At 55.9% G+C, this 24,256-nt stretch overlaps 3 protein-coding genes across 3 annotated transcripts; all 3 read left to right on the forward strand.

Moving 5' to 3' along the window:
- Positions 1-367: 367 nt before the first annotated feature.
- On the forward strand, positions 368-20,265 carry RAVER1 (ribonucleoprotein, PTB binding 1). The gene is made up of 17 exons (XM_059696852.1): positions 368-632; positions 2,225-2,291; positions 4,745-5,214; positions 8,848-9,039; positions 9,226-9,355; positions 9,699-9,793; positions 10,742-10,829; positions 11,138-11,349; positions 11,444-11,752; positions 13,127-13,201; positions 13,654-13,794; positions 14,179-14,262; positions 14,352-15,619; positions 16,092-16,146; positions 16,333-16,439; positions 19,514-19,601; positions 19,884-20,265. The coding sequence occupies exons 1-13, from the start codon at positions 414-416 to the stop codon at positions 14,496-14,498; spliced, it is 2,229 nt and encodes a 742-aa protein (XP_059552835.1). The 5' UTR covers positions 368-413; the 3' UTR covers positions 14,499-15,619; positions 16,092-16,146; positions 16,333-16,439; positions 19,514-19,601; positions 19,884-20,265.
- Positions 15,697-20,265, forward strand: FDX2 (ferredoxin 2). The gene is made up of 5 exons (XM_059696854.1): positions 15,697-15,997; positions 16,092-16,146; positions 16,333-16,439; positions 19,514-19,601; positions 19,847-20,265. Exons 1-5 carry the CDS (start codon positions 15,853-15,855, stop codon positions 20,001-20,003), a joined length of 552 nt encoding a protein of 183 aa, XP_059552837.1. The 5' UTR covers positions 15,697-15,852; the 3' UTR covers positions 20,004-20,265.
- Positions 20,266-20,782: 517 nt separating this feature from the next.
- ZGLP1 (zinc finger GATA like protein 1) lies at positions 20,783-23,194 on the forward strand. The gene is made up of 6 exons (XM_059695479.1): positions 20,783-20,863; positions 21,060-21,478; positions 22,078-22,151; positions 22,506-22,599; positions 22,752-22,877; positions 23,023-23,194. Exons 1-6 carry the CDS (start codon positions 20,783-20,785, stop codon positions 23,108-23,110), a joined length of 882 nt encoding a protein of 293 aa, XP_059551462.1. The 3' UTR covers positions 23,111-23,194.
- Positions 23,195-24,256: the final 1,062 nt, after the last annotated feature.

Raw genomic sequence — 24,256 nt, forward strand, 5'->3', positions numbered from 1 at the left:
ATGCCCCCTACTGGAGGTCGAGCCTGAAACCAGGGCGTGTGCCCTGACGGCGAATCGAACTGTAACCTCCTGGTTCATAGGTCCATGCTCAACCACTGAACCACACCAGCCCCGCCGGAGTCTAGGGCTGGATTCCACCTGCGCTAAGGGGATCCCCCCCCCCCCGCCCCCCAACAGCGCTGAGCGTCTATTGAGTGACATCTCAGCGGTGGCAAGGGGCGGAGGCTGTGCGCCGAGATGGGGCGTTAACCCTGGGAGGCGGGCTGCGCCCTAGCCAATGGGCTGAGAGATTTGAAGAGAAGGGGAGGGGCTTCTTTCGGCCAATAGGTGGACGCGCCCTCGTTGCCGCTCGTTGCCGCTCTATGCCGCTCCGCCCTGGCTCGCTGGTCCCAGAAGGCGCCGGGTTTCCCAAGATGGCGGCCGACGTGTCCGTTACTCACCGGCCCCCGCTGAGTCCGGAGCCTGGGGCCGAGGTTGAAACTGACGATGCCCCAGAGCGCCGGGCGCCCGAAGAAGAACTGCAGCCGCTAGATCCAGAGGAGATCAGGAAACGCTTGGAACACACCGAGCGCCAGTTCCGTAACCGCCGCAAGATACTGATCCGGGGCCTCCCGGGGGACGTGACCAACCAGGTATGGGGGGGCGGTGTGGGAGCGTGGCGGGAAATACCACCGTGCGCGTGCGCGAGGGGAACCAGGCAACACCGACGCTGGCGTGCTCGGGTGTAGGGGGCGTCGGCGGGAGAGTCCGAACGCAGGATCATGAGGGTTTGGGAGAGACCAAGGGCGGATTGTTGGGGGGGGGGGGGCGGTGATGGAGGGAGAAACCAACTTTGGACTGAGGGAGGATGTTGTAAACGGCGACCACGGGCTTGGAAGAGCACTAGTGATTGAAGTGGGCGGGCAGCCTTGGCCAAGTTGGGGGATTGTGAATGGGCAGCTAGACCGGGACTGTGGGAATAGAGACGCCAGGAGCTCCCTGCTCTGATTGTGTTTATCCTCATTCCCCTCTGCCATGAGGTGGCGAGACCGCATAGTCAGAAGTTCAGGGTTGGCTTAGAGCACGGCTTATGAACTCCTCTTACAGATAGATCGGAAGTTGTAGCAGCTCCTGAGATCTTTGTTCTCCCAAAGCCCCAGAATTTATTTGGAAAAAGGGGTCTCCTGCCCCCAGCCCACAGACCTGAAAGAAAGGAGGGGCCCGCGTTGTGTGGAGCTCCCCTTGGCCGGTCTGGCCAGGGGTGCTCTTCTCGTGGGGCCTGCGGGTGCAGGGCTTTCCAGTGCTCTTTGGACCCAAGGAGATCGCATCTGGTCTGCCCTGCCCTGCGGTGGTGGAATGGGCTCTCTCTTCCTGTTGCTCAGGATTCCTCCTTTCTGGGCCCCCGACACATCTGCCGCTGGCTCACCCTCCCCGTCGGTGGGCACGTGGCTGGAAGGGCCACCAAAGTGTGGGGAGGGCGTGACTCGGGGGACAGACCTGGGGCAAGCGCCACTAGGCATGGTCTGGTTTATTCCTAGAGTCAGCCCTCCTCCTAGCACCTGCCATCTCTTAGCTGGGAACACACTGTCTCTCCTGCAGGGTGCACAGTGTATCTGGCACAAGCAGGCCGGTAGAGGCTCGCCCCCGCAGCTGGCTTACAAGAAGGCAACCGTGTCAGCAGGAGGGAACTGGGAGGAACGTGAAGCCACCCAGTGTGGGCTTCAAGTATACGGGGTCCGCAGTCAGGTACCCCTGGGTGGCATTCCTGCTGCTGTCTTGACCTTCACCTCTCTGAGCCTGTTTCCTCATCTGCAAGATGGGTTTGTTATTACCTAACTTGTAATGTTGAAAGGAGTCAGGCTTCCAATTAAGGGTCAGTCAGACAGGTTAAACCAGCGGTCGCCAACCTTTTGGACCTCTCGGACCACCGGTTGGCACCCCTGGGTTAAACAACTTCCCTAACGGCATAAGGCAGAGCTAGGCCTTGAACTCAGACCCGCCTGACTCTCTAAGAGTATTTTGTGTTGGTTAAGAAAACGGGATCTGCAATTAGACTTTGAATCCCGGCTCTGCCAGGTGTGGCCTCAATGGCTTTGGGCAAGTAACTGCTCTGAGTTCAGTTTCCTCCTTTGTTAAATGGGGACTATAATTGGCCTGCCTCTGTAGCTGTCCCATGTGAAGGTTGCGCTGGATTGCTTCCTTCAGCCCCTGGTGACTCCCTGTCCTTTGGCTTCTGTCTTTGCAGGAAGTGCACGACCTGCTCAGCGACTATGAGCTCAAGTACTGTTTTGTGGACAAATACAAAGGGACAGGTTTGTGGGGCTGTGGGGTGGGCTAGTGGCAAGGGTGACAGTCCCTGAAGCCAGGTGCTTTCTGGCCTGGCATCTTTTCTCCTGAATTTTGGGCTCAACATCCTCTAGGCCGGCACAAGACAGACTGTTGCCCCAGTCTTTTCTGGGTGCTCATTATGGAGCAGGCTTGATATTCCTGTTCTTCCTCCAGGCTGCTCCCCACTTCCCACACCATACCCCCAGCCAGTCACCTAGGCCTGTCTGGTCTTTGTCAAGACCTCCAGAACAATTAGTGCTCCTCCATCTCTGTCAAAATGGCAGTCACCACTAACCTCTCCATGATTTCACACTCCTACTTGCCCTCCCCCAGGGAGCCAGGGTCTATCAAATTTGATCAGTTGATTGCAAATCGGATCAAACCTACTTCTAGCCCTCCAGTGGGCTCAGTGGTTGAGCATTGACCCATGAACCAAGAGTTTGATTCCTGGTCAGGGCACATGTCCGGGTTGCTACCCAGTAGGGGGTGTGTAGGAGGCAGCCAGTCAATGATTCTCTCTCATCATCGATGTTTCTATTTCTCTCTCCCTCTCTCCTCTCTCTGAAATGAATTTTAAAACTCAAACATATAAAAACAAAACAAAAAAAAAAACTAATCCTAACCTGATTGTTTTTCTCTCCTCAATACCTGTCTGAGGCTCCTCTTGACACTCTCTTGCAAGGATGTGCCCCAGCCTTGCCACCTCCTCAGTGGCAAGCTTCCAGGCGTTCCCGCTGCCTCCGTTCTTAGCTGTCCCCTCTTCTATCCAGGTGCAGGCAGGCAGCTCCTCAGCAGTGCCCTGCGTGCCTCTCCCCATCACTCTGGGCTGTTACTGCTGGCTCGCTCACTGCCTCCTGCACTGAGTGGTCATCTCCATGAGAACAGGGACAAGTCCTGTCAGCCTTGCACCCCCCACCTTGTGGGAGACCCTCGGTGGGTGTCTGTGTCCTCTAGTCCTTGTGCTTGCAATCTGTAACTTGGGTGAGAAGCAGGTGAGGACGGGGACCCTGGAGACCTACCTGGTGGGCTAGGGTAAGTGGTTAAAATCTTGGGACCTGGAGACAAATAGACCTGGGTTCAAGTCCTGGTCTGTCCTCACTTGGAGGCCAGAGGCAAGTGATTCACCCTTCCTGAGCCTCAGTTTTCTCACCAGCAAATTGGGCTTGACCTGCTTGGTTGGCCACAAGGTAAAACACATTAAAATCATTAAAATACCTAAAAAGGCTGTGGGTGTCTGGCACCCAGTAGATACTTAGTAAACACTGGCAGGGGCAACAAGTCAGAACTGTTTTACTAAGTACCTCTTCTGTGTATATGCCAGGTATTGAGGTTCCAGAGGTTAAGTGACTCTCATTATAGTGTTTTTCAATAAATGTTTATTATGCGCCAGTATATGCTGGGACACAGGACACAGCTGTGAACCAAACAGCGATGGGCTAGTCCGGGGGGAGAATGTCATTCACACAACTGCAGGCGTGAAGGTGAAGTGGTCATAGGACTAGAAGCTACTGGGTGCTGTGGGAGCCCAGAGCTGTGATCTGAAATAGGAGCAGTCAGGGTAGGCTTCATGGGGGAAGTGATGTTTCCAGTCAGATTGAAGGGTGGATCAGGATTAACCAGGTGAGGAAGGGGAGGTCAGTGTTCCAGGGAAATACAGATGCAAAGGCCTGCACGGGCATGTGCCTGGCATAGTCCAGGAAGTAGCAACAGGAGATGGGAGAGGAGGTTAGCAAAGACAGGCCACACAGGCTCCCTTGTCCCCTGCAGTGAGAAGCCCCTGGATAAGGCATGGCACATTCTGATAATCATTTTGAAAAGCTAGCTGTTGGGTGGACAGCAAACCAGGAGGGCAGCAGGACTGAGGCTTAGGCCAGGGCTTAGACATGAGAGGTGAGAGGTGTTGGCCTAGAAAGGTGGTGAGGACGGGGTGCAGAGTGGGGCTGTGGAGCCTGTTTGCTTGGGTTCAAGTCCAGGCTCCTCCCCTCTGTTACGGGTGCCGCTGCTCTGCACTCATTTCCTTGCTGGCACAATGGTGGTTATGAGGAGTAAGTTATTCCCATTTAACAGATGGGGAAACTGAGACCCCCACAGCCACTTAAGCTGGAGTTGAAACCAGGCTCTAATGACCACGTGCTTGACCACTACTCTCTGTGTCACCCAAGTTACTCACCTATTGTCACCTAGCCAGGTGCACAGTATATAAGAGGGCAGGTGAGCTCATGAGTAGGTTGAGAACGGCTAGGGGGTGAGGGCAGGGAGCAGGCCTCCTGGAGGTAGAAGTTGCTCAAGGCTGGCAACTATCTAGTCCACTGGGGCCTGGGGTGTCTTAGTGTGATTCTGAGATCACACGTGGTTTATGAGAAGTAAGGGCGGGCAGCCATGGGGCCGAGGGGCAGGCCCTCCGGGACCCCACTGACCACTCCCCCTCCCGCTGCAGCCTTTGTGACCCTGCTGAACGGGGAGCAAGCCGAGGCCGCCATCAGCACCTTCCACCAGAGCTGCCTGCGGGAGCGCGAGCTGTCTGTGCAACTGCAGCCCGCTGACGCCTTGCTCTGCGTGGCCAACCTGCCCCCCAGCCTCACGCAGCCGCAGTTCGAGGAGCTGGTGCGGCCCTTCGGCAGCCTGGAGCGCTGCTTCCTGGTCTATAGCGAGCGCACTGGCCATTCCAAGGGGTATGGCTTTGCCGAGTACATGAAGAAGGACTCGGCTGCCCGTGCCAAATCGGACCTGCTGGGCAAGCCGCTGGGCACGCGCACCCTCTATGTGCACTGGACAGATGCGGGACAGCTGACACCCGCCCTGCTCCACTCCCGCTGCCTCTGTGTTGACCGCCTGCCCCCTGGCTTCAGTGATGTGGACGCCCTGCGTCAGGCTCTGTCGGCTGTCCACACACCGACCTTCTGCCAGGTGAGCTTGTGCCTGGAGTGGGAACCTGGGGAGCAGATGCCAGGCCTGGAGCACCTGGGAGGGGTCCTTTGGGTTCACCTGCCCTCCCCAATCTCCTGGATCCCTTTTCAGTAAAGTGTTGACGTTGCCATTTTGAATGGGGTTCTTGTTAGGCCACTTGGGGGAGCTCAGACAGGAGCCAGATGACTGGGGTTCAAATCCCTGCATTCCCCCTAGGGCAGTGGCTCTCAACCTTCTGGCCCTTTAAATACAGTTCCTCATGTTGTGACCCAACCATAAAATTATTTTCTTTTTTTATCTTTAATTTAATTTCTTTATTGGTTAAGGTATTACCAGTGTGTCCTCATCCCCCCCAGTTAACCCCCAACACCCCCCCCCCACTCATGCTTTCATCCCCCTGTTGTCCATATCCATTGGTTTGGCCATAAAATTATTTTTGTTGCTACTTCATAACTGTAATGTTGCTACTGTTATGAATCGTAATGTAAATATCTGATATGCAGGATGGTCTTAGGCGACCCCTGTGAAAGGGTCGTTCAACCACCAAAGGGGTCGCGACCCACAGGTTGAGAACCGCTGCCCTAGTGCCTGGTTTAACCTCGCTGGCCTCTCCCCATGTGAAGTGCAAGTGAGGCTGCCTTTGTAAAAGCTAGGCAGAAAGCTTGTTCATCCCTCATTCACCTTCACTCTTGCACTCATTAGCTGTCTCTTGAACACCTACTGGGTCCCAGGCCCAGCATTGGGGAGACTGCTCTGGAGGAGCCCACAGTCTGTTTAGCCTTAAGGTTAGAAAATGGATTGACCAGGTTCATTCTTAAGGGATTCAGTGTTCACACATTGGTTAGCAAAACAATCCTTGTTCATCCAAGTCACATTTGTCAGGCACGTCTGTATGTGTGCCCGTGACAAGCACAGTGGGGTGAGAATAGGCCAGGCCCAGCCCTGGCAGAGCCCCAGATGGTCTTGCCCTCCCCTCCCCGCCAAGGCAGACGTTCCTTTAGCACTCACTGGATTCTGAGCACGTTATTGCTGTCCCCTTTTTCTGTAACAACCTGTAACAGGTATTATCCCCATTTTCAGGCGGGGACACTGAGGCACAGAGGGGTCAAGTAACATGCCCCAGGTTATGCAGCCAGGACCTGGTAGAGCCAGGATTGGAACACTGCAGCCTGACTCCAGAGCCCCAGGCAGCCTAGAGGAAGCTGATACCTGACTCAGACCCCAGCTCTGGTGTTAGGTGGCCCCACTCCTCTTGTATGAATGGTTTTAGGACCTGGGGAATGGGACATGTGTAGGAACTCCTCTCCTTGCTCTCTCAGCATTCATTCATGCTCCTGCACCTCCTGTGTGTTAGGCCCTGGGTGGGGCTCAGGACATAGATGAATTTGTTCGATGGCCACTTCCTCACGCGGAGGTTGAGGTTGGCAAGAACTACAAGTTCTCTCTTTGAGCCTCAGTTTCCCCATCTGGTTGCCTTTTGACCCTCTGAGTCTCTATTCATCTGCGATTGTGAGAAGATGTGTGTCCCGGCCTTGGTATGGGGCCTGGCCAGGGATGGGCTGATGGCTAGAGGCTACCCTGCCTGGCACGCAGAGCGGGTGCTGGGCCCCCGCCGACAGCCGCCCTGAGCTACTATGGCTGGAGTGGGACCCTTCCCTGCCCTTGTTGAACATCTTATTGAATCCCTACAACTACCCTTTGAGGTAGATACAGTAGCTGCCCCACCTTACAGATGAGAAAACTGAGGGCCAGGGAGGGGCACCTGCCCAGGCCAGCCAGCCAGTTGGAGGTGGGCTGGGAGTCAAGGTCAGGCAGCTGACTCCAGGGCCTGTGCTCTTAACTGGGTGCCCTTGCCTCCCACGATGGCCGATGCCACTCTGGGAATCTGCTGTCGTCCTGGGGATGGGGAGCTTTATTCTCAACATAATCAAGATGAGACCAAGGTCCCATAGCAACTCACTCTAAGGCACTTTGTCATTTATTCACAGGCAAGTTTCCATATTATAGTTGCTTTATTTCATTACAGAGTTGCTTAAAAATGCTTGAATGTTATAAATATGTATAAAGCAGGTTTCACATGACCTTGTGAAAAAAGCCTTTTCCACTTAGTTGCTTTTCTGAAAGGACAGTCCAATCACATTTGGAAATTGAGCACATTCTGTGGTAAAGGCTCCCTCCGGCCCCCCAGCACTTTTCCTGCAGCGCCCCTGCTTGTACCAGTTTGTTGTGTCCTTCCAGCGAGATTTTATTAAGCGTTTTCAACAAATGTGTTTGTATGTTCCTGCATTCCTCTCTTCTTGATCCATTCGTTGTTGTGCCTGCGTTGGTTTGGTTTTTCCACTCATTCTGTCTTGGGCATCTTTCCGTGTTCAGACATGAGCGCTTTCTCAGTCCCTTTGCAGCTGTGCCATATTCCATTTTATGGACTCTGGACCATTCCCTCCTGGTGGACATTGGGTGGGTCCCAAACCACCCTACATCAATCAGAACCCAGAGAAATGATACTAGTTCTTGGGATAGCCATCACCACCCTGAGGTGGCCAGTCCTGTTAAGGGTATCAGCTTTGCCTTGCTTGATCCCAGCTCCAGTTCTGTGGCCTGGGCAAGGGACTGCCATTCTCTGAGCCTCAGTTTTCTCATCTGCAGAGTGGGCATGCTGACAGTGCCTGCATCTGGACACAGTGAAGAGCCCAGCTGAGTGCTCTCACCCAGTATCTGCTTTCCCTGGGATAGCCTCCATCCACAATGCCAGCCCTCACAATATCCTGAAAACCAAGAGGTCTAGCAGCAGAGAACCAATGTGGGGCTGTCCGTGGCCTTTCTCTTAGTGTCTTGATGCAGAGCTATTTGCGTGTTTGATTTTCAGGGTGCCCTGGACCCCACTGGAGTGACTGATGTGTAATATATAATATGTGTGGCATTCTCCCTTTCTGATTTCTTAAAAATTCTCAGTCTGGGAACACATCTGGCCCAAGGGTCTGGAGGAGGAGCTGTGAGCCTAAAGTACCAAAGGGCTGCAATCAAGGGGGATGCACAGGCCTCCCTGGTCTGCCCGTGATCGCACCTCTGTTCCTGTCCTGTGGCTCACTGGCTGTTACCTTTCACCTGAGCTCAGAGGCCACTTGCTTTGCCCCCAGGCTCTGTGCCTTCCCAGCCCTGGCTGCAGTGTCCTTGGCCTGAGGCTCCTGATTTGGTGGTGCTCCAAAGCCACCCACCTGCCTCTTTTCCAGCCAGCCTCTCCTCCCAGCCCTGAAACCTCAGCTTGCTTCCTATGCTCAGGAATCTCCAAGTCCCAAAGTGACACTGGCATGAAGTGCAAGGGAGTTGATCCCTGTGAGACGGGTCCCAACGTTGTCCTCCCACCAGCTGTGTGACCTTGAGCATACTGACTTCTCTGAGCCTCAGTTGCCCCCTCTGAGAAATGGGTAGGATGCAGCTTCTCAGGGCCATGGAGAAGATTCAATGAGCTAATGAGGAACAGGGCTCAGAACAGTGCCAGGCCCAAAAATCTACCCTCTCTGGCGGGGAGGGGGTCTCTTAATCGGGATCCATGCCTGGTCACAGTTGTCACTCTAATGTGAGAGTGGTCACTGCCCCCTGGCACTCACGTCCATCTCCCCCCACCCTCACCAGCTGGCATACGGCCAGGATGGGCAGCTGAAGGGCTTCGCTGTGCTGGAGTATGAGACTGCTGAGATGGCTGAAGAGGTGCAGCAGGAGGCAGACGGCCTGGCCCTGGGGGGCAGCCACCTGCGCATCTCCTTCTGTGCCCCAGGGCCCCCTGGGCGCAGCATGCTGGCTGCGCTCATCGCTGCCCAGGCCACGGTGAGTGTGTGCCCAGGGAGTGGGAATGGGAAGCTGGCGGGGGGCGGGGGAGAGGGGGCAGGCCTTCCCTTGAGAAATCAGGGCTGTTGTCGGTCACCACTCAGGTTCTGGCGGCAATAGGGAAGGATGGGGCCTCACCTCTGTGGCCTGGCAGGGCTCTGAACCACCGTCCTTTTCTCTCCTCAGGCCCTCAATCGGGGCAAAGGGCTCCTGCCTGAACCCAATATCCTGCAGCTGCTCAACAGCCTGGGGCCTTCCGCCTCCCTCCAGCTGCTGCTCAATCCCCTGCTTCACAGCAACTCGGGAGGCAAGCAGGGTAAGGCGTGTCGAGTGAACAGCGGGCGGGGTCCCCAGCCTCTCAGCCGGGCGTCTCCCAGGGACTGTTCCCACCTGAGCTCCCTGTGACAAGAGCCCCATGAGCCAGAGCCGTGTTAAGAATGGAGGTCACCTGCACGGGGTCATAGGTGGGAGCATTGCAGCCTGCAGTGAGGCAAGGTGGTGGGAAAGGGGCCATCCTTTCCCAGGGCAGACTCCCTTCCCAGGCCCTTCCTTAGGGCTGTTCACTTGCTCTCTCATGGCTTCAGGCGCAGGGCTGCCTCTAATTGCAGAGGGGGGCTTCCATCCAGGGACCACCGCCCATTTCCCGGGTCTCCCTCCAGGTCTCCTGGGTGCCCCTCCAGCCATGCCACTGCTCAACGGGCCTGCTCTGTCCACGGCGCTGCTGCAGCTGGCCCTGCAGACCCAGGGTCAGAAGGTAACATGGGTGTGGGCCCTAGGTTCCCTCCTTACTCACACGTGCTGCCACAGCCCCTTCCCTTTCAGTTTCAAACACGACTCACATCTGGGCCTCGCCTTCGGGGTTGTGGGCCATCTGGCTGTGTCCTTGGTGCTTGATATGGGGCCTGACCTGTCACAGGTGCCCAGGACTCAGTTTGGGGAAGAACCTGGCCCCACCAGGGAATAGAATGGCCTTTCACCCCTACTCCCTCACGCAAAGACACAAAAATAGACACACACACACAAATATACATACCATACCACCTCAGTGCACACACGGAGACACATGCACACATGCAAAAACTGATATACATGGGGACACATACACACACAAAAATAGACACCACACCTTAGTATGGTACCGGTGTGTCAGACAGAGACATGTGCGTGCGCACGCACACACACACACCCCACATAGATGGACACAGAAAAATAGAACATACATGTACTATCCTGTCTGGTTTGATTCACTGGGGCCCTGTCAGTGGCATGAGTATGTCTGATGATAACTAACAGTGTGAAGTTGTGGGCTTGGACTTTTTCGTGTGTCTCAGAGACTGACTGAATCCATGTGTAGCTTAGAATGACTCCTTCCGTGATAATGAGCAGGAGGCTGGGTGTGGGCTGGTGGGTGCCTAAGGATTGTCACGGTGTGTGTGTGATACTAACACTGGGGTGGTAGGCCCTGACTGCTGAGTGTATGGTCCATGTTCCCTGGGTCTCAGGTGGGCCTTGGCATGCAGGAGGTCCTTGGTTACCACTAGCTGGCCAGGTGGATGATGGCCAGGGTGTCACAGACATTGGGGGACCCGTGAACAGCGTGGGCTAGAGTCTGGGTGTGCGGGGCATTGAGACCCTTGGCGATACCTGTCTGCTGCTAAGGCCACACTGCCCCCATCACCGGCTGACTGTGCTCTGTCCCCAGAAGCCTGGGATCCTGGGAGACTCTCCCTTGGGCCCCCTGCAGCCTGGTGCCCAGTCGGCCAACCACCTCCTTGGGGAGCTGTCTGCAGGTAACAGACCCTGCCCCTGGTCATCTCTCTGGGCCCATCCTGCTTCCCTTTCTCTATTGGGTGGTACGTTTCCAGTTGCATGGCCTTGGGCAAGTGCCCTAACCTTTCTGGGTCTCAGCGTCTGTCAGCTGGGTGCCCACCTTGTGGGAGAACCCATGAGCATTCTGGGAGCTGATACACGCAGAGGGCTTGCTCAGTGCCCAGCGCATAGTTGTTCCTCGGCAGTTCACCCTGGTCCAAGCAAATGCTTTAGGACCCTGGGAAGGAAGGGTCCTGTATGTTTGGGCCACTGACATTCTTCTCTGTAGGAGGGGGCCTGCCCCCGGAGCTGCCACCCCGGCGAGGGAAGCCACCACCCCTGCTACCGCCACTGCTTGGTCCTTCCGGAGGCGACCGAGAACCCATGGGCCTGGGTCCCCCAGCAGCCCAGCTCACTACACCCCCTGCCCCTGTGGGACTCCTAGGCACTGGCCTCAGAGGCCTACAGAAAGATAGTGGACCTCTGCCAGCACCGCCCGGGGTAAGGTCCTGTCCTGGGCCCAGCACTGTTCCAGTCTCCTGCCCTGCGATGTTTCCCGTCAGGAACCCTCTCGAATCCAGCCCTCTCGCCACAGGTCTCACTGTTGGGGGAGCCCCCCAAGGACTTCCGGATCCCCCTGAACCCTTACCTGAACCTACACAGCCTGCTCCCTGCCAGCAATCTGGCGAGTAAGGAGGCCCGGGGCTGGGGAGGCGCCGGGAGAAGCCGCCGCCCAGCTGAGGGCCCCCTGACTAACCCCCCAGTCCCCAGAGGCGGCGGTGGTGGAGGTGGCGGCAGCAGCAAAGCCTTCCAGCTCAAGTCCCGCCTGCTCAGCCCCCTCACCAGCACGCGCCTGCCCCCCGAACCAGGGCTTCCTGACAGCTATGGCTTCGACTACCCTTCGGTGAGTATCTTTCTGCCCTGTTGTCAGCCCTCCCGAAGGCTGGCTACTGTGACCCTTTGTCCCCTGGGAGCAAGTCATTCTCCAAACCAATATTTCTCTAGCACTGACTGTGCCAGGCCCAGCATTGTGACAGTGGGGAACATGCCAGACACAGTCCTTGCCCTTCAGTCTCTTGTCTGTTTCTGCACATCAGACCTTGCTTCCTGTCTGTCTTTCTCTCCCAAGAGGCCTTAGGCTGTACTGCTTCTCCTTAGAGACAGGGCTCAGCTTCCTGTCTCTCTGCCCTTCTCTCTCCTCTCCCCTCTGAGATTCCGGTCTCTGTCCCTGGGGAACTGTTCTTTCTATGACTCCAACGTTTTCCAGGTCAGATGTTGCAGACTGGCCACTTGCAGGCCACCTGTGTTGTTTGACCCGCACTCTATTATAAGAAAACTAGTGGCCTGGTGTATGGATTCGTGCACGTTGAAAGGAAATCAATTAGAAGAAATATTTTAATATCGCTATTCGTCCTTTCTCTATAATAGAAGTGTCAGAGATGAAAGAAAATTAGTAAAATGTATATGAAAATAATATATAAATTGATTAACAAACAATAACAACATGATATAATAACAACAACAAAAACATGATATGAAAACAAAAACATGATACAAAAAAAAACCCAAAAACATGATATAAAAACAATGACTGATAAATTGATTAAACTTACTCTAATATCTCCCTGTACACCACATTAAGAGTAAAGACACTTTCAGAGTGCTTGACTGATTTCCCTTGTGATGAAGTATTTACAACTTTAACGCCACGCACTCTTCAAACTTGAGAGAAAGCAATATATAACTGACCATGTCTGAAACGGGTTCAGGTAGGAATATTCCTACTCGGTCTAGATTGGTGCCAGTGAGAGCTTTATATGTATGGCGCATGCGTGAGTCAACGTTTATTTTTAAATTGCCAGTGCGCGTCATATGTACCAGATGGTTGGACGGACGTATGGTCGGTCACTTAGCCTTTTATATATAAAAGAATAACAATTGATAGTGAAGTCTATTAAAAAAAACACTGAAATAAACGCTGATACCAACATACAGAAACTGCAAGCATCCACACAACCCTGATGCTCAGCTTGCCTTGAAAACTCCAAACACCTGGCTCCAGTGGGGCCACATGACTTCATAGTAGTCATCTCTGGGTCTTAGGTGGAGCCATCCCTGGGACAGAGCACATTCTGTCTCATTGCCCCACTCCACAGGTCGAGTTTCCCCTCTACTGGAAGGGGCAAACTTCCCTAATGACATCTGTGCTGGAGAATTCAGCTAAGAGTGAGGTTGGTGCAGACCCCAACCCAACACACTTTATCCCACTTTCATTCAGGACATGGGACCTAGGCGGCTCTTCTCCCACCCACGGGAGCCAGCCCTCGGGCCTCACGGACCCAGCCGACACAAAGTAAGAGCTGCCCTGTGAATCCCACCTTCCAGGTGTATCAGTTAGCTTTTGCTGCATAACAAGTGGTCCTACCACTTGTGGCTTAGAACAGCAAACGTTTTATCATTTCATACCATTCTGTGGGATGGTGGGTGGGTGGTTCTCTACACTCACATTGTAGCTCAGCTGAAGCTCAACAATTTACAGGGGCCTTAGTCATATACCTGGTGGCCAGTAGGTTGGTAAATGGGCCTTGTCTGGGGGTCTCTGCTGGTGAGCTCCATGTGGAACTCACCCTCCAGCTGGCCAGCCTGTGCATATACACGTGGTGGTGATCCCAGGATTCCCTAGAGGCAGAAAGGAGGTAGGCACCTCTGCTTGTTGGCCAAAGTCCAGAGTCATTTAGGAGTGGTTTACAAAAGCGGGTGGATACTGCAGTAGTCTTCCTTACTCAGCCTGCCTCCTCTCTGCAGATGTCCCCTCCACCCAGTGGCTTCAGCGAACGGAGTGGTGGAGGTGGTGGGGGATCCTTCTCTCACTTTTATTCGGGCTCGCCCACTTCCTACTTCACCAGCGGCCTGCAGGCTGGCCTCAAGCAAAGCCACCTTAACAAGGTGAGGAGCCTCCCCCAGCCGAGCACAGGTTCCCAGGGACAACCAGGATGCAAGGGATCCCTGTGACCCTCGGTGCCTAGGTCAAGGTTAGGGTGGTGGCAGGGATCAGTTTTGCTTAGAGCCAAGGTGAATTAGAACAGCTTTCCTGCACCTGTGTGTGTAGCGCCTGGTGCTGCCCAGCCTTCTGAGCCTCCGCTTAGTCTCCCAGAAGCCAGGTGTTGGATGGTCTTAGCCCCAGGTGACAGATGAAAAAACTGAAGCTCAGAGACAGGGCTAATATGCCCCCAATCATGGCGAGTAAACAGCAAAGGCATGATTTGAATCTGAAGTCCTGACCTTTGTTCTGGGGGATGTTTCTTTTATCCCATCTCCCATTTCTGCCAGGCGGTTGGTTCCTCTCCACTGGGCTCCGGAGAAGGGCTCCTGGGCCTGGGCCCTGGGCCCAATGGCCATAGCCACCTGCTGAAGGTACGGGCAAGGGTTGAGGGCACACACAGCTGGGGAACGGTGACCCCCAGGTGGCCCCTGACTTGCTACCCCCTCTCCTCTGTTTCTAGACGCCACTGGGTGGCCAGAAACGCAGTTTTGCCCACCTGCTGCCCTCGCCAGAGCCCAGCCCAGAAGGCAGCTATGTGGGACAGCACTCCCAAGGCCTTGGTGGCCATTATGCAGATTCGTACCTGAAGCGCAAGAGGATTTTCTAAGGGGCTAGTGCCAGAGATGCTCCAGGGCCTGCACCAAATTGCTTCTGGGTTTTCTGGTGTTTTGTGTTTTTGTTTTGTTTTTTCCTTTCAGTAATAGAAAATCTCTGAAAGACTTTGCTGACCAACCAGCTGGAGCCCAAGGAGTATGGGAGAGTCTGGGGGCTACTCTGCATCTCTGGTCTGCTCCTAGCACGGAAACCCTGCAGCCTTAAGAGAGAGCAGGCTGGGCCCCTTTCTGCCCTCCCTGTGTCCGCCAGCACCTGCCTCTCGGGAGCCCTCTTCTGCCTCGTCGCTCCTGTATCTTGGCCTTTCGAGTGCCTTGGAGGTTTCCCTGACCTCCCGTGAGGATCAGAGACTATCCCCCTTTTTTAACTTTGACAATTGACTTTTGTTTCCTTTTCTAATTTTTATTATTTTTTAAACAATCCTGACGACCCCCAGGTCTTATACCTGCAAGGTTCAACATGTCTGAGCCTCCATTCCACACTCTTCGGTTTGAAATGGCTCGGCTCTTTTCTCTTTCTCTCATGTCTGTTGCAGGCATGGCTGCCTCCTGCCCCTGCCTGCCCAGTCTGGCCTGTACCCCAGCTCTGGGTGCCCTGCTCCCTGCCACAGTCCCCTTGCCTTCTGATGCCTTAAAGCCGGGCCCCAAACCCACTGGCCAGAGCCTCTCAGACGTCAAGCTCTGGAAGCTTGACTCAGGACCAAACAGCTCTGGCCTGGGGATTGGGTCCCTCTACCCAGGGCCCCCACCCTGGGGACAGAAGGCCAAAGCCTTGGTCTTAGCAAACCAACTCCACCATTCCTCTGCCCACTGAAACCAGTCCCCTGCTCTTTGTCTATGGGAGTCCGGCACTGTGCACCTCACTGAGCCTCTGCTGACTCCCCCCATGTTGAAGATGAGCACCTCCATCCCTGGCCAGGTCACTTGGAGCTGGCCTCCCCTTGGACCATTGCTGGAATCACACAACTCCATGCAGATAAACTCTGCCCCTGCCCACCAGCAGGACCTGTTGACCTGAAGTGACCCTGGGTCCGCCCCTGGCCAGCTAGGCCACAGCTTCCTTCTTACTCTGGGGGTCCCCCATCCTCTCACACAGACCTTTGCTGAATTAAAGTTTGTAAGTAAATGGTTTTAAAGAAAGCAGAGCTGACTGGTTCTTGAGACAGTGGGCCTGGGTGGGAGGGCTGGGGTGGCCCTACAGGTCTTGGTGTGCCAGATCCCGTCGCTGCCTCTGCCCCCCAACTCCAGCGTTGCTGCCCCACCGCCGTGGGCGCTTATATTGCGGTAATTAGTCCGCCTCGCTCGCGCGCTACCGCGCATGCTCCAGTTCCGGGTCACGTGACGCCTGTCATGGCCGCCTCCGTGGCCCGGGGTGGCGTGAGTGCTGGGTTCTTGCTGCGGGTGACCAAAGGTCGCTGGTGGAGCCGTTTTGGGGGCTTTTGGGGATCCGGGGAGGCGGCGTCACCAGCGACCGCCAGGAAATTCCGGGTGACAGGTACCTGCGGCGCCTCGGGTCCGGGGTTGGGCAGCACTAACCCGTCGGATGCCCGCAGGGCGCTGCGCGCGGCTCACCCAACTGTGTTTTCCAGGCTCGCGCTCGGCGGGGGAGGAAGAACCGAGCGGCCCCGAGCGGCCCGGGGACGTGTGAGTGCGGGTGGGGGCGGGAGGACTCCCCACTCCTCATCCCACGAGGTTTTCCCGGCCCCCACCTTCCCCGCAGCCTCACCGTTAGAGTCCCCCTGCGCTCCGTCCTGTTTCCCTGCCCTAAGCCTGGACTCCACCGGAACCCGGGCCCGCGTCCATGCGGCATCCGCATCCCTCTGTCCTCAGGGTGAACGTGGTGTTCGTAGACCGGTCGGGCCAGCGGATCCCGGTGAGAGGCAGAGTCGGGGATAACGTTCTCCACCTGGCCCAGCGCCACGGGGTGGACCTGGAAGGTGGGAGCCAGGCACAGGGATTCCGAGGCCCTTCATTCCTTGAAAACAACAACACGCACACCTTAGTTGTCTCTCTGCTGATTAACCCTCCATGGCTTCCCACGGTCCTGAGCTAAATCTAGACTCCGCAGCACTGCCTCATCCCCTGCCCAGGGAGCTCTCAAGGTTCCCTCTCCGGCTTTGTTTATTGAGCATTTACTGGAGGCCATGACAACTCCTGCCTGGGAGCTTGTGTTGTCTTTCTCCTTCCTTCCTCTTCTCGCCACACCGGCTTTCTTGCTGCTCCTCAAACTGCTTAGTTCATTCCTGCCCCAGGACCTTTGCATTTGCCGCCCCAGGGTCTGAAGTGATTTTCCATCAGATCTTCTGGTTTCTTCTCATCCTTCACTTCTCAGCGTAAATGTCATCTTCCTGACAATAGCATCCCCTTCAGTGGACCTAGAGTGGCCCAGCCTCCCTCTTACGTGACAGTGTTTTATTGTCCTCATAGCACTTCTCACCATTTTGTTTCCTTCTTTGTCATCTCTCCCCAGAATGAGATCAGAAACGCAGTTTTCCTTGTTTACATGTATCTGTTGCCTCTCATGGTATTTAGACACAACAGGTATTAAGTCAGTATTTGTTGAAAGAAAGATAATAATAGCAGACATTACTTTAAGCATGTTGACACATATTAACTGACTTTTCATGACAACTTTATGTCATCGTTTGTTTTATTTATATATTATCATTTTATTTATTTTTGTTTTCAAATATATATTTTTTTTTATTTCAGAAAGGAAGGGAGAGGGAGATAGGAACATCAGTGATGAGAGAGAACCATCAATCAGCTGCCTCCTACACGCCCCCTACGGGGGAGTGAACCTGCAACCCTTGCATGTGCCCTGACCAGGAATTGGAACCGTGACCTCCTGGTTCATGGGTTGAGCAACACTGGCCAGGCAGATTATCACATTTTATAGGAGAGGAAATTGAGTCCCAGGTTATGTACACCTGGTCCAAGGTGAAGTGGCAAAATTAGATTCAAACCCAGCAATTTTAGCCACTAAACCTATGCTGCTCTTCTATGAATATTGAACACTAGTGTGTGCCAGGCAACAATGTACTAAAATAGGTAAGGCTCCTGTCATTTCACACCAGTTTCAACCTAATAGGGAGTAAACATGTAATTATATCATCAGCAACTGAAAAGGGTGGTCTGAAAAAAAAAAGTACAGGGTTATTTGTTGGGTGAATGTAATAGGGAAGCTGATTTAGTCATTAGAGAGGTGGAGATGTTGGGGGTGGAGTGCGGGTTATGGCAGGCCTTCCTCCAGTTTTGGTTTGGAATCCAGTAGCTGGCAGTCTAGGACATAGATTGGAATATGAGTTTTAGAGGCAGGTGGCCTGTTTTCAAATTTTGCCTTTTAGAAGCTGTGTGACCCTGAGCAAGGTACTTAGCACCTTTGGGTCTCTGTTTTCTCACTTATAAAATGGGATAACTTAGTTCCTTCTTCCTTGGGTTGCTACAGAAGAGTAAACAGATCTCATGTGTAATGCTTAGTACCTGGCACATGGTTAGTGTGTAGTGACTAATTGGGACATTTATATTAGACTAGAGGCCCGATGCACGAAATTCATGGGGGGGGGGGGTGCCCCTCAGCCCGCCTGCACCCTCTCCAATCGGAGACCCTTCGAGGGCAGTCGGACATCCCTCTCACATTCCAGGACTGCTGGCTCCCAACCACTTGCCTGCCTGCCTGATTGCCCCTAACTGCTTCTGCCTGCCAGCCTGATTGCCCCCTAACCACTCCCCTGCCAGCCTGATCACCCCTAACCACTCCCCTGTTGGCCCGATTGCCCCTAACTGCCTTCCCCTGCTGGCCTGGTTGCCCCTAACTTCCCTCCCCTGCAGGCCTGATCACCCACAACTGCCCTCCTCTGCTGGCCATGTTGTGGTGGCCATCTTGTGTGTTGGAGTGATGGTCAATTTGCATATTACTCTTTTATTAGATAGGGTAATCTTGATCTCAGGGATGAGGATGCTAACAAGGTGGGAAACAGGGTGAAGGAAGAGATACTAGGGACCACTTGGAGTTTCAAGGCCTGATTTCTCCCTGGTAGACAGGGAGGTTCTGCTGGGTCAGGAGGCTGCCTTGCTTCTCCACTCTCATTATCCGACATGTCTGGAAGAGAAAGGAAAATATTCTGTCCTATCATTCGCTTGTAACAGATGTCTCTCAAGCATCTACAACATGCCATGTGAGGCTCAGTGCCAAGTACAGAGAGAGGAAGACAGGTTGACAGGGTGTGATCAATGCTGTACAGAAATTAATAAATTAACAAGGGGGAAGGACAAGAAACAGGCAGGGGGACTTGGAGGACAGCTGGGTTCCTGAGTACAAGATCTGGCCACGAAAAGAGTGGCGAGAAGAGCATTCCAGGCCGAAGGTATAGCAAGTGCAGCGGTCATGGGGTGGTGGCGGCGGCGAGCCCCGGGAGCCAGTGTGGTTGATGTGGAGTGAGTGAAGGGGTGGGGGAGCCACCAGGACTGCGTGGAGGAGTCTGGATTTTATTCTGGCTGTGAAGACCCTTTGGAAGGTTTTAGCCCAAGAGGGACATTATCCCCAAGCACAGTTCTCAGTCATCAGCCAGAGGATTGGGAATGTGTCCAGGGACAATCAGAAAACCCCAGCTTCTGCCTTTATTTCCTGTCTCCTTCCCCTGATGCACTGGTGCTGAGTGAGCCAGTCCCTCCTTCAGGAGCAGAAAGGAGGCAGGAACACATTTGCCCAGCACAGTCACAGCAGGGGACTTCAAAGGCTACTGGGAACCTGCCTGGCCTTTCCCTCTCAGCTTGCTGGAGTGTCCTTGGGAAATGCGACACCTTGGACATCCCTTTGCAAAACCCATCCACAGCTCAGGAACAGCGGGGGGGGGGGGGGGGGGGGGGGGGCTCCCACAGGGCATACAGGCGGGAGGGAAAGATTAGGGGCACTTGGTGAAACAGAAGGCTTCTCCCTTATGTCTTTCATTGGGTGACACCAGCCTGATGATGCCACTTACCTAAACTCCCTTCACTTGCTGCCCTCCAGGGGCCTGTGAGGCGTCCCTGGCCTGCTCCACCTGCCATGTGTATGTGAGCGAGGACCACCTGGACTTTCTGCCTTCTCCTGATGAGAGGTGAGCGGGCAGCCCCCTCGCAGCTCGGAGCCGCAGGGTTGGCTGTTGAGCCTTTTCCTTCCCAGTGTCCAGAGGTCCACTGGGCAGCCGCTGAGGGCAGCCCCAGCTTTTCTCCCCCTCTAACCCTTCCCCCGGACTCAGCCTGCCCCTCCCTGGCCTGAGAGGTGATCTCTCTCTGCTCCTCTGAGCCCTCCTCACCAGCTGCACCAGCGTGCCCACTGCTAACCACTGCCTCCCTCGCCCAGGGAGGATGACATGCTGGACATGGCCCCCCTCCTCCAGGAGAACTCCCGGCTGGGCTGCCAGATCATCCTGACCCCTGAGCTGGAAGGGGCCGAATTCACCCTGCCCAAGATCACCAGGAACTTCTACGTGGACGGTCACGTCCCCAAGCCGCACTGATAATGGGCAGCTGGACCGTCCCGGACACCCGTGGCCCAAGGGCCAGGACTGGAGAAACAGCCACGTTGCCAGCCCAGCCCAGAGCGTGGACAGGCCCGAGAGATGTCAGAAGCACCAAGAAGGCCAAATGCTTCAGAGAGACCCCATGTCCAGGCTCTGGTGGAGACAGGGCCCCTGCTGGGGCAGCCTCTCCAAGCCCCGGAGAACCTGCGTGTGGAAAGGGGTGGAATCTAATTAGTGACAATAAAACCACCTCACGGAACTCCAGCATCCCGAGTGTCCTTGGCGGGGAGGTGGGGGCAGCCCCGTCCCGCCCCGGAACTACAACTTCATCTTCCAGGCCCTCGACTCTCACCTCCCACAGCAGCGACGGGGCCCGCGGGGAAACTGAGGCAGCGGCCTGGCACAGGGCCAGGAGGCTGGAGGGCTACGTGTGCGTCAGCAGGGCAAGGCCCCGCCCCTGCAGCCGCGGAGGGATTTGCAGGGTCCCAGGCCACGAGGGGTGTGCAGGGCGCCCAGCAGAGTCCGGGAGTAGGAAGGGGAAGGGCTGGGTTGGCCTACAGGTGGGGGCGAGGCTGCAGGGTCCGGCAGCGCCCCGCCCCCAGGTGGGGCTCATTGCCCCCTGCCGCACCACGCACACTGCGCCTCACCCAGGTGGCGCTCATCCGTGGGCCGCGGGGCGGGGCGGGATCGGGGAGGGGGCTGGGCGGGGGCATGATGGAGGCCGAGCCAGCGCCAGACCTCTCCATGCTGCTGCTGCGAGAACTACTGGCGCCATCATGTCTGGACCCCGAGCCGCTCCCCGGACCCCCCGCCCAACAGGCGCCGAGGACCCCAAGGTGCCTCCGAACCAGCAGCAGGTGCGTGAAGGAGCCGCCCCTTCTCCCAAATGGGCCCAGTGGCCAAGGGGTCATGACCCTGGTTCGGTTCCCGGGGTTATTCAGGCGCCACCGTGTTAGCTACTGGTACTTACAAAGCAGAGGCTCTGATCCCCAGGGATACGTGGGGTCCCGTGTCACCAGGGGCCTGCAGTTGCCCTCGCTGAGGCCTGGGTAGGGCTGCCCAGGAAGGGTGGTGACCACACTGCCCCTTGTCCCCAGTTCCTTCTGGCCTGCACGTCAGGACTCCGTCACCAGCCTGCACCTCCTCCGAGAGACAGCAGCGGGGCTGGCGGAGCCCCCTGCCCAGGACACCCCGGCCCGGGGCCCCTGCTGGGAGCGGAAGGCCCTGGGGGTTTTGGATCCTCCGCCCCTGGCCGGGGATCCCAGGGCCATGCTGACCCCAACTGGTCAGCGAGGACGCGGCCTGGGGCCTCCTGAGATTTCCGCAGCCCCTCCAGCCCCACCTCGGAGGAGGCCCCGGAAGCAGTCAAACCCCCGCCAGGGCGCCGAGAAAGTGGACCCTCGGTTCGCGGGAGTGACCCTGAGGTTTCAGATAAAGCCGGATTCCAGCCTTGAGATCATCCGCAGCTACAGGTGGGAACGGGCCGGGGCGGGAGGGCGCCCTTTATGCAGCTAATGGCAATGATAGGGACAGGGCCTGAGGGTACGCGCTCCAGGCATGGGCTCCCCGAAGGCCAAGCAGGGCTGTGCCAGGCCCGTCCCGCTGCCATGCCGGTCCGAGCCCGGGCCGAGCCTGGGCTCCTCTCTACGAGACCGGCCTGGCCGTGCTGACGGCGGCTGCCATTACTTTTTCCAATAATGACAACAGCTGCCGTTTGTCAGGAGCAGCAGTTCAGAGGCGACATGCAGCGCTTGATGTGTGTGGTCCTTGTAAAGCCCATTTTACAGGTTTGGAAACTGAAGCACAGAGGGGGACATCACTTTTCCAGGGTCACACAGCAAGGGCAGAGAGAAATGGGGTTTCAACCTGACAGGATGGTCCCAAGCGAACTATCTCTTCAAATTATTACTATTATTATTATTATTATTCCTAATGAGGGACAAAGCCAGGCCTTTCAGACATCAGATGCCGCATGAGGGATGCCTGATATCTTCGTAGTAAATCTTTATTTTGGGAGGCTTTCTGGGACAGGATTCAGATCCCCCAATACTGAGCCTTGTCTGTCCCCCAGCCTGGCCAGCAGCAGCCGCTCTCAGGCTCCCCCTACAGGCCCCGAGGCCAACCCAGGAGGCAGCGAGGCCCTGGGTGAGTCCTGGAGACATGAGAGCTATAAATAAGGGGGGGGGGGGGGGGGGCGCCTTCTATCTTCCCTGTCTTACTCCCCACCCTGCTTCCCCATTTAGACCCATCCAGGATGAGTCTCAGTGCCCCCTTCACTCTGCTGAGTCACCCCCACCCCCGGCTTCCTCCTCTGCCAAGCTGTGCCATCTGTCTCCCTTCCTGACTTTCCCTTTGTCTTAGATATGGCAACACCCGGGACCGGCCCAGAGCCCCGCGGGGCCTTCACAGGGATCCTCCCAGATTTCCCCACCCCACGCGAGCCTCCTGAGCGTGGACGCTTGACCTCTGACTCCTGCCCTTTGGCCTCTGCCTTTCCAGAGCCCAGGCGCTGTGCTTCTTGCAGGACCCAGAGAACCCCACTCTGGAGAGATGCCGAAGATGGGACACCTCTCTGCAATGCCTGTGGCATCAGGTCTGCAGACTGGAGGAGGGAGCTGGGGTAGGGTCTCCCGTCAGCCTGTGCTTGGCTGGCATGGGGTATTGGGAAGGGGAAGTGGTTTCCCTGTGGTGGTTTCTGTGTCCCTGGTGCATCCTGAATGTTGGATTTCTGTGCCCCCATCCCAGGTACAAGAAGTATGGCACCCGGTGCGCCAGCTGCTGGCTGGTGCCCAGGAAGAATGTGCAGCCCAAGAAGTTATGTGGCAGATGCGGGATGTTCCTGGGCCCCGACCAAGGCCCACCCCAGGAAGGGTAAGCCCTTCCTCACCCGGCCGAGCCTGTCCTGCCTCCGTTTCTCTAGGGGGAGAGTGGGAAGAAGCCCTCCTAAGAGGAATGAGGGGAAAGCTTGGGTCTTGAGGGCTCCAGCCTGCCTTGCCTCTGCCCTCTCCCCATTCAGGGACCCCAGGCAGAAGATCCAGGCCTCAGGCCCTAGAGCCCTTGTCTCAGAGGTTCACTGGCCTCTTCCTTGGCCCCTGCTTGGCTGAGCTCCCCCTCAGGAAGTGTTCGCAGTAGGAACTCGTGCTGTTTGTGAATAGAATGGACAATAAAGAGCAGAACTCCTCAGAGAAGCAGTGCTGTGACTTCGGGGATCCCACCCCGTGTGCCCTCACCTGCCACTCTCCCAGTCCCAGAATGTGGGTTTGTAAGGACACACATAATCATATATGTAAAGGCACCAGCCCCCCATAGAGGATTAGCCACATGCATCTCAACGTCCACACAGGGAAATAGCACCACACACAGAGACAACACAGACAAAAGATAGACACACACAAGACACATGCATCAACACACACACATGACACACATATAGAGACAGACTACACACGAGATTGAAAGATACATGGGTTGACAGACACATGTCCAGATACACGATAGACACACACGTCCATAGACGCACAAAAGATACACATATACAGTACAGACACACATGTCAACAGACACACAAACACACAGATGACACACTGGTACACAGTGATACAGACACAGTGGGCCCTTTGCCTGTCAGCTCCACCCCTGCCTGCAGACTGTCACCTATGGCATCCTTACAGGCACCAGTCCCTGCTGTGTCCCCCTCCCCCTCTTTCAAGATCGCTCTCACCCCTCCAAGAGGTGTCCCCAGTCTGAAGCCAAAAGCCATGTGGAAAGCTAGCCCAGGGCAGAGTTCAGCCCTGCCGCTGTCACCAGGGCACACTGACCGCCAGTGCTCACGTGGAGGGACAGGGAGGGCTGGGAGTCCAGGATGGCGGGATGCAGGGCGGCAGAGGTGGTCCCTGCCTTGGGGGTGACTGAGGCTTGCCTGGCCACATGCCTCAGAAGGACAGGCCCATGCAAGACCCTCTTTGTCTCTCCTGGGTGGGCTTGTGCAGAAGGCTTGGGCCCACATTCAGCCCTTACACCCCTGACTCATTTGGTCTCACCCTTCCACGGTGCAGAACACCCTCCCCCCGTGACTCCCATAGCTGCCACCTTCCCTCTACTTGGGGAGGAGAGGCTCAGCCTTCAAAGAAGCCCCCTTGACAGCCCTGCCTAAAACGGACCCCTCCCTCCCACCCGTGTCAGGCTCAACCTCAGCTCCTGGATGGTCTCCTGCTGAGAACTTACCAGAATTTTCAGTGCTCTACTTCTCC

The sequence above is a fragment of the Myotis daubentonii genome, chromosome 5, assembly GCF_963259705.1.
Source record: "Myotis daubentonii chromosome 5, mMyoDau2.1, whole genome shotgun sequence".
Lineage (NCBI taxonomy): Eukaryota > Metazoa > Chordata > Mammalia > Chiroptera > Vespertilionidae > Myotis > Myotis daubentonii.

Bases quoted from the DNA above. Each gene is read 5' to 3' on its own strand.
- FDX2 (XM_059696854.1), top strand. From the start codon at position 15,853: ATGGCCGCCTCCGTGGCCCGGGGTGGCGTGAGTGCTGGGTTCTTGCTG. The intron at 15,998-16,091 runs GTACCTGCGGCG...TGTGTTTTCCAG, and splicing joins CAGGAAATTCCGGGTGACAG to GCTCGCGCTCGGCGGGGGAG. The intron at 16,440-19,513 runs GTGGGAGCCAGG...GCTGCCCTCCAG, and splicing joins CCACGGGGTGGACCTGGAAG to GGGCCTGTGAGGCGTCCCTG.
- RAVER1 (XM_059696852.1), top strand. From the start codon at position 414: ATGGCGGCCGACGTGTCCGTTACTCACCGGCCCCCGCTGAGTCCGGAG. The intron at 9,356-9,698 runs GTAAGGCGTGTC...GTCTCCCTCCAG, and splicing joins CAACTCGGGAGGCAAGCAGG to GTCTCCTGGGTGCCCCTCCA. The intron at 13,202-13,653 runs GTAAGAGCTGCC...TCCTCTCTGCAG, and splicing joins ACGGACCCAGCCGACACAAA to ATGTCCCCTCCACCCAGTGG.
- ZGLP1 (XM_059695479.1), top strand. From the start codon at position 20,783: ATGTCTGGACCCCGAGCCGCTCCCCGGACCCCCCGCCCAACAGGCGCC. The intron at 21,479-22,077 runs GTGGGAACGGGC...TCTGTCCCCCAG, and splicing joins GAGATCATCCGCAGCTACAG to CCTGGCCAGCAGCAGCCGCT. The intron at 22,152-22,505 runs GTGAGTCCTGGA...CTGCCTTTCCAG, and splicing joins AGGAGGCAGCGAGGCCCTGG to AGCCCAGGCGCTGTGCTTCT.